This window comes from Chiloscyllium plagiosum, chromosome 3, assembly GCF_004010195.1.
Source record: "Chiloscyllium plagiosum isolate BGI_BamShark_2017 chromosome 3, ASM401019v2, whole genome shotgun sequence".
NCBI lineage: Eukaryota > Metazoa > Chordata > Chondrichthyes > Orectolobiformes > Hemiscylliidae > Chiloscyllium > Chiloscyllium plagiosum.
This window is the reverse complement of record NC_057712.1, coordinates 58,430,748-58,440,016: the sequence shown is the minus strand read 5'-3', so window position 1 is coordinate 58,440,016 and position 9,269 is coordinate 58,430,748. Positions and strand designations below refer to the sequence as shown.

Genomic DNA, 9,269 nt, shown 5'->3' with positions numbered 1-9,269 from the left:
AATCTTCTTCGTTACTTCATCAAAAAACTCAATCATGTTTGTGAGACATGATTTCCCAAGCACAAAGCCACGTTGACGATCCCGAATCAGTCCTTGCCTTTCCAAATACATGTACATCCTGTCCCTCAGGATTCCCTCCAACAACTTGCCCACCACCGAGGTCAGGCTCACTGGTCTATAATTCCCTGGCTTGTCCTTACCACCCTTCTTAAACAGTGGCCCCATGTTTGACAACCCCCAGTCTTCCGGCACTTCACCTGTGACTATCGATGATACAAATATCTCAGCAAGAGGCCCAGCAATCACTTCTCTAGCTTCCCACAGAGTTCTCGGGTACATCTGATCAGGTCCTGGGGATTTATCCACCTTAAGCGTTTCAAGACATCCAGGACTTCCTCCTCTATAATCTGGACATTTTGCAAGATGTCACCATCTATTTCCCTACAGTCTATATCTTCCATATCCTTTTCCACAGTAAATACTGACGCAAAATATTCATTTAGTATCTCCTTCATTTTCTGTGGCTCCACACAAAGGCCGCCTTGCTGATCTTTGAGGGGCCCTATTCTCTCCTTAGTTACCCTTTTGTCCTTAGTATATTTGTAAAACCCCTTTGAATTCTCCTGAATTCTATTTGCCAAAGCTACCTCATGTCCTCGTTTTGCCCTCCTGATTTCCCGCTTAAGTATACTCCTACTTCCTTTCTACTCTTCTAAGGATTCACTCGATCTATCCTGCCTGTGCCTGACATATGCTTCCTTCTTTTTCTTAACCAAACCCTCAATTTCTTTAGTCATCCAGCATTCCCTATACGTACCAGCCTTTCCTTTCACCCTGACAGGAATATACTTTCTCTGGATTCTTGTTTTCTCATTTCTGAAGGCTTCCCATTTTCCAGCCGTCCCTTTACCTGCGAACATCTGCCTCCAATCAGCTTTCGAAGGTTCTTGACTAATACAGTCAAAAATTGGCCTTTTTCCAATTTAGAGCTTCAACTGGTCTATACTTTTCCATCACTATTTTAAAACGAATAGAATTATGGTCATTGGCCCCAATGTGTTCCCCCACTGACACCTCAGTCACCTGCCCTGCCTTATTTCTCAAAAGTAGGTCAAGTTTTGCACCTTCTCTAGTAGGTACATCCACATACTGAATCAGAAAATTGTCTTGTACACACTTAAGAAATTTCTCTCCATCTAAACCTTTAACACTATGGCAGTCCCAGATGATGTTTGGAAAGTTAAAATCCCCTACCATAACCACTCTATTATTCTTACAGATAGCTGAGATTTCCTAACAAGTTTGTCTCTCAATTTCCCTCTGACTATTGGGGTGTCTATAATACAATCCCAATAAGGTGATCATCCCTTCCTTATTTCTCAGTTCCACCCAAATAACTTCTCTGGATGTATTTCCAGGAATATCCTCCCTTAGCACAGCTGTAATGCTATCCCTTATCAAGAATGCCACTCCCCCTCCTCTTTTGCCTCCCTTTCTATCCTTCCTGTAGCATTTGTATCCTGGAACATTCAGCAGCCAGTCCTGCCCATCCCTGAGCCATGTTTCTGTAATTGCTATGATATCCCAGTCCCATGTTCCTAACCATGCCCTGAGTTCATCTGCCTTCCCCGTTAGGCCCCTTGCATTGAAATAAATGCAGTTTAGTCCTACCTTGTCCCTGCCTGCCCTGACTGTTTGACTTACCTCTGTTCTCTGCTGTACCCGTCTCAGATTTATCTCTTTCCTCACTATCTCCCTGGGTCCCATCCCCCACCTTACTAGTTTGAATCCTCCCAAACAGTTCTAGCAAATTTCCCTGCCAGTATATTAGTCCCCTTCCAATTTAGATGCAATCCGTTCTCCTTGTACAGGTCACTTCTATCCCAAAAGAGATTCCAATGATCCAAAAATGTGAATCCTTCTCCCATATACCAGCTCCTCAGCCATGCATTCATCTGCTCTATCCTCCTATTCCTGCCCTCACTAGCTCATACCACTGGGAGTAATCCAGATATTACTACTCTTGAGGACCTGCTTTTTAAAATTCTACCTAACTCTCTGTAATCTCCCTTCAGAGTTCAACCTTTTCCCTTCCATTGTCATTGGTTCCAATGTGGACAATGACCTCTTGCTGGCCCCTCTCCCCCGTGAGAACATTCTGCACCCTCTCTGAGACATCCTTGATCCTGGCACCAGGGAAACAACACACCATTCTGTTTTTTCTCTGCTGGCCACAGAAACGTCTGTCTATACCTCGGACTATAGAATCCCCTAACACAATTGATCGCTTGGAAGCCGACGTACCCCTCGTTGCATTACAGCCAGTCTCAATACCAGAAACTTGGCTGTTTGTGCTACGTTCCCCTGAGAATCCATCACCCCCTACATTTTCCAAAACAGCATACCTGTTTGAAATGGGTATATCCACAAAAGACTCCTGCTCTAGCTGCCTACCTCTCTTACCTTTCCTGGAGTTAACCCACATATGTGACTGTATCTTAGACTTTCCCCCCTTTCTATAACTACCATCCATCACATACTGTAGCTGTTTCAAATTCCCCATCGCTTCTATTTGTCTCTCCAAACGATCCACTCGATCTGATAAGATTTGCATCCAACAGCATTTATGGCAGACATAATCTGCAGTAACTCTTAAACTCTCTTTAAACTCCCATATCTGACAAGAAGTACATATCACTGCAAAGGCGATTTTTGCTCCTTCACAATCTACAGACCCAGAAAATAACACCGTCTTATTCCTCTACAAACACTGCCCCAGGTTAAATTCATAGCTATGGCTTATATTTTAAGTTTAATCAAGAGACTTATCTCCAAAAACATATAATCAAGAAAGAATCCACTGTACCCACTACTGCAGCCTTTCTATTGGACAGACTTAAAACAACAATTAACTTATCTGATTCTGTGCTGTGAACTTCGCCCAACAGTTCCTCCAAGCTTAGTTGTGAATTTCACTCTTTGTTAATTTTCCCCAGATGCACTCCGATGTCCAGCGATACACGAATTCAAACAGCAAAGGCAGTAACTGTGCAGGTTTTCTCTTTCTCTCTCTCTCCTGCACTGTCCTCACCATGTGCTTTCTTTGTTTGCTCTTCTCCCTTTTAAACTGCTGTTGTCTTGACTTTTTTTTCCCCCAAAGTTCCAAAACAATGCAACAGCATATAAAACAGTAATTGCTGCTCCTGGAATTCGAGGAAATCACCTCCAACACCTAAAATACCTCAAAAGAAAAAAGGAGCAGCTCTTACAGCCAGAAATTTTTCACGTCCTCCATCTTGGATTACCCAGAATCTAACAGGGCACATGGTATTGGGGGCAAGGTACTGACTTGGATTGAAAATTGGCTGATTGACAGGAAGCAACGAATAGTGATAAACGGGTCCCTTTTGGAATGACGGATACATGGCAGATGCAGTTTAATGTGGATAAATGTGTGGTGGCAAGAACAGGAAGGCAGATTACTATCTAAATGGAGTCAAATTAGGTAAAAGGGAAGTACAACGAGATCTAGGTGTTCTTGTACATCAGTCAATGAAAGCAACCATGCAAGCAAGTACAACAGGTAGTGAAGAAAGCTAAAGGCATGCTGGCCTTCATTACAAGACGAATTGAGTATAGGAGCAAAGAGGTCCTTCTGCAGGGCCTACAGAGCCCTGGTGGGACCACACCTGGAGTATTGTGTGCAGTTTTGGTCTTCAAATTTGACAAAGGACATTCTGGTTATTGAGGGAGTGCAGCGTAGATTCATGAGGTCAATTCCCGGAATGGCGGGACTCATATGTTGAAAGATTGGAGCAACTGGGCTTGTATATACTTGAGTCTAAAAGAATGAGAAGGGATCTCATTGAGACACATAAAATTATTAAAGGATTGGACACTCTGGAGGCAGGAAACATGTTTCCACTGATGGAGAAGTCCAGAACCAGGGGACACAGTTTAAAAATAAGGAGCAGGCCATTTTGAACAGAGTTTAGGAGAAACTTTTTCACCCAGAGAGTAGTATGGAATGGTCTGCCCCAGAAGACAGTGGAGGCCAAGTCTTTCAAGAAAGAGATGAACAGAGCTCTTAAAGGTAATGGAATCAAGGGATATGAGGATAAGGCAGGAACAGGATACTGAGTTTGGATGATCAGCCATGATCATAATGAATGGTGGTGCTGGCTCAAAGGGACAAATGGCCTACTCCTGCACCTACTGTCTATTGACAGGAAGTTGCAAGCTAGAATAAATCAATGAATACATGACTGGGGAATCAGATAGTCTCTGCAGTATGTGAAAATGGGAAGCAGCTAGTGGGGTATTTTGTTTGGTAGAACTTGCAGTAGCGAGGTCAGGGGGGTCCTTAAGCATTAGCTGAATAAGTAAGGCATTAACATTTCGTCAATAACAGAGACATTGCCAATATTAGAAAGGAATATCAGGTGACACAAATGGAGTTACAACATTGTTCAGTATTTCCCAGGAGCTGAAAAACTACGCCATGTTCTTCGTGACTGCAACACATCAATGAGGATGAGCACCTCACCAAGACCTTCCCCACACCTCCACTACTTGCCTTTAAACAACCGCCAAACCTCAAACAGATTGTTGTTCATAGCAAGCTGCCCAGCTCTCAGGACAACTCCATACAACCCTGTCATGGTAGGCGATGCAAGACATGTCAGAGTGTGGACATCGATACCACCATTACATGTGGGGACACCTCCCACCTTGTACATGGCAGGTACTCATATGACTCAACCAACGTTGTCTACCTTATACGTTGCAGGCAAGGATGCCCAGAGACATGGTACATTGGGGAAATCGAGCAAAGGCTACGACAACAGATGAATGGGCACCACACAACAATCGACAGACGGGAGGGTTCCCTCCCAGTTGGGGAACACTTCAGTGGTCCAGGACATTCAGCCTCGGACCTTTGGGTGACCATCCTCCAAGGTGGACTTCGGGACAGGCAGCAGAGAAAAGTGGCCGAGCAGAGGCTGAGTGGGCGGCACGGTGGCACAGTGGTTAGCACTGCTGCCTCACAGCGCCAGAGACCCGGGTTCAATTCCCGCCTCAGGCGACTGACTGTGTGGAGTTTGCACGTTCTCCCCGTGTCTGCGTGGGTTTCCTCCGGGTGCTCCGGTTTCCTCCCACAGTCCAAAGATGTGCAGGGTCAGGTGAATTGGCCATACTAAATTGTCCATAGTGTTAGGTAAGGGGTAAATGTAGGGGTATGGGTGGGTTTCGCTTCGGCGGGTCGGTGTGGACTTGTTGGGCCGAAGGGCCTGTTTCCACACTGTAATCTAATCTAATCTAAAAAGCTAAGTTCGGTACCCATAGGGAGGACCTCAACCGGGACCTTGGGTTCATGTCACACTAAAGGTGACCACCATTGCACTATACATACACACACAGGCACTCCTATACACACATACACACGGACACACTTCCACATGCACCCCCACACAGACTTAAGACACTCTGCACTCACTACACACACACACACATACACTTTCTCACACTCACAACCCCCAACCCAGACAGATAGACAGACAGACACACACACACAGACAAAGACCCACATGCACACATATTTTGTGGGGTGAATTTGTACTTGCAGGGTTACATTGTACTTTGCTCAAAAGCTGCATGAATTTATGTAAATCTCCATTATCTCACTTTTTAGATTAGAATTAATCTAAACATCATGGCATAGACAGAGAACGCAGGGGGCCAACACCTTCAACATATTGCCTAGCTATTACCACTGTTAAGAGCTAACCCGAGAATGCAACTTTTAAAAAAAAGGTTTTGTGATTTACATATGAAAGAAGTGAAACTATCACTGTATTCTAACAGATGAAAGGCTTAACAGACAATCAATTTCTCAATGTATAATTTCAGTTACATCACACTGTAAATTTTTGCTATAAATTCTGTGTTAGGATTGAGCCCTCCACTACCACTTGAAGGAGCGTTGCTCCGAAAGCTAGTGTGCTTCCAATTAAACCTGTTGGACTATAACCTGGTGGTGTGTGATTTTTAACTCTCTACTCAGATTAAGCTAGTAGAACATTAAACTGGATAGATTGGAGTAAAAATATTTCATATAACTTTCCAAATGTTTCCCATATGCACAACGTATGTCTTTGTAGGTACTGCAATTGTGAAGTGCTTAGAATACAAATAGCTAAATATTAAGAACAGGGCAGAAGGTTGGGGTGCATTTGGAAAGTAGCCGGATTTAGTTAGAGTCTGGGTGCAGACTACACACCACAACAAGGATACTATTACCCAGCCGAGTGACGTCACAGTCGGTTAGATGACGACATCCAATGTTTACATCTGAACCCCCGCCCTTGCCCGGTGACCCGGTAACCCCCGCACAGCCCCTGCCTAATGGGCCAGTAACCCCCGCATAGTCCCTGCCAAATGGGCCAGTAACCCCCGCACAGCCCCTGCCCGGTGACCCGGTATACCCCAAACAGCCCCTGCCTAATGGGCCAGTAACCCCCACACAGTGACCTAGTAACCCCGCAAATCTCGCATCGCCCATTCCCGGTGCCGTGATCACCCCCGCGGGGAGGGCCAAGCTGACCTTTGATGTTATCCCGGTAAAAGCGATTACTCTCCTCGACCGTACTGAAGCCGGCATACTGCCGGATGGTCCACGGCCTATAGGTGTACATGGTGGGGTAGGGACCCCGGGTGTAAGGCCACTTGCCCGGCAGCTCCTCGGGCAGATCCGCCGTGTCCCGACTGGTATAAACGGGCTTGATGGCGATTCCCTCCGGCGTTTTCCATATCAGATCTTCAGCTTTTTTGCCCTTCAGCTGCTTCTCGGCCAAAGCGACCCATTCGGGGTGCAGTCCGTGCCGGCCGCGGTAAGGCACCACCTCAACGGAGGACCACAGCCTCCATAAACGACACGCTCGCCATCCTCGCAACATGTCGCCAAGGGGAACAGGTCCCGCCGGCCGAGAGTGGGTGAGGAATCCCGGAACCAATCACAGCCCATACGGTCACATGATCACAACGGTCATTCCTCCCTCAGCCAATGAACACGTGGGGCATATGAATGATAAGTTGTCGCAGAGCAAGGGAGCTGGCCGTGTTTAAAAGTCAGGCAATGTCCTTATTGTTTGGTGTAGGCGCAGGATGATAGAGCTGGGAGGTTATTGTGGAGCTGAATAGAGGTTGATTAGGCCAGACCAGGAATATTGTCTGTAGTTTTGGTGTTAAAATTATACATATATATCATGTATAAACTGGCCACCACAGTATATGTGATGCACGATAGATGGTGCAGAGAAAGATTCACCAGAATGTTGACCTGGGCTGAAGATCTTAAATATTGAGAGACTAGGGTTGTTTTTCTTGGAGCAGAGAAGGCTGAGGGGGTCTTAATCGAGGTATACAAAGTTATCAGGGGCATAGTTAGGAATGAATTTTCCCTCCTGGTAGAGATTTGTCAATAACCAGGAAACATAGACTTCAGGTAAGGGGCCAGAGGTTTAGAGGGGGTTTAAGGAGAAATATTTTCACCCATAGAGTGTTGGGTACCTGGAAATAAGGACAGCAATAAAACCACTTCCAGAAAAGATGCTTGAGTGAAAAGATTGATTGAGAAGTTAGACATGTTAAACATACTTGAGACTGATATACATTACTGGGACTGGTGGGTGAATTCTTGAGCATGTCTCTGTTTGGCTTGTCCCAGGATGGGATGTGTTGTCCCAATCAAAATGGTGTTCTTCCTCATCCATATGTAAGGATATTAGTGAGAGTGGGTCATGTCTTTTTGTGGCTAGTTGATATTCATGTATCCTGGTAGCTAGTTTTCCACCAGTTTGTCCAGTGTAGTGTTTGTTACAGTTCTTGCAAGGTATTTTGTAAACGACATTAGTTTTGCTTGTTTTCTCTATACATCCAGAATCTCAACCTGAACTACAAATCTTCTCAAAACACACTAATTGACACCTATGAATTAAACTAATTCTTCTTCAATTCTAGACCCCATTCAGACAAAGTCAGAGAGAAAATCAGGCAATTAAAGGATAAGGACAGTTAAATTTAAGAAGAAAAATGGAAGCTGTAACTGGACAATTCACATAGAACTTTATTTGGCATGGTTTCTGAAGACGCTGGTTAATGCAAACAACTTCCAGTAGGCTCCAAGCAATATTGACTTAATTCATATAACTGAGATTCTATTCTCTGAACTTTCAATAAATTGATAATGGGAGGATAATCAGACAGCAATCAAACCTCCATTCTTTTGACTTTGTCAGCCACAGTTTTAGAGTCATAGAGACGTAAAGCATGGAAACAGACCCTTCGGTCCAACCTGTCCATGCCAACCAGGTATCCCAACCCAATCTAGTCCCTGCCAGTATCCGGCCCATATCCCTCCAAACCCTTACTATTCTTTACCCGTCCAAATGCCTTTTAAATGTTGCAATTGTACCAGCCTCAACCACTTCGTCTGATAGCTCATTCCATACACGTACCACCCTCTGTGTGAAAAAGTTGCCCCTTAGGTCTCTTTTATATCTTTCCCCTCTCACCCTAAACCTATGCCCTCTAGTTCTGGGCTCACCCAACCCAGGGAACAGACTTTGTCTATTTATCCTATCCATGCCCCTTATAATTTTGTAAATCTCCGTAAGGTCACCCCTCAGCCTCCATTGGTTCAGGGAAAACAGTCCCAGCCTGTTCAGCCTCTCCCTACAGCTCAAATCCTCCAACCCTGGCAACATCCTTGTAAATCTTTTCTGAACGTTTTCAAGTTTCACAACATCTTTCCAAAAGGAAGGAGACCAGAGTTGCACATAATATTCCAAAAGTGGCCTAATCAACGTCCTGTACAGCCGCAACATGACCTCCCAACTCCTGTACTCAATACTCTGACCAATAAAAGAAAGCATACTAAATGCCTTCTTCATTATCCTATCTACCTTCGACCCCACTTTCAAGGAGCTATGAACCTGCACTCCAAGGTCTCTTTGTTCAGCAACACTCCCTAGGACCCTACCATTAAGTGGATAAGTCCTGCTAAGATTTGCTTTCCCAAAATACAGCACCTCACATAATCTGAGTCCATCTGCCACTTCTCAGCCCATTGGCCATCTGGTCAAGATCCTGTTGTAATCTGAGGTAACCTTCTTCGCAGTTCACTACATCTCCAATTTTGGTGTCATCTGCAAACTTACTAACAGTACCTGTTATGCTCGCATCCAAATCATTTATGTAAATGACAAAAA

General features: G+C 44.8%; 1 protein-coding gene across 1 annotated transcript in view; it reads right to left on the bottom strand.

Annotated features, from left to right (window-relative positions):
* The window catches only part of mmut (methylmalonyl CoA mutase), a 31,865-nt gene extending 24,855 nt beyond the window's left edge, over positions 1–7,010 (bottom strand). Inside the window, exon 1 of the mRNA XM_043687512.1 lies at positions 6,350–7,010. Coding sequence (XP_043543447.1) covers positions 6,350–6,956 — 607 coding nt within the window. The 5' untranslated portion in view covers positions 6,957–7,010. The remainder of the gene's footprint in view (positions 1–6,349) is intronic.
* Positions 7,011–9,269: the final 2,259 nt, after the last annotated feature.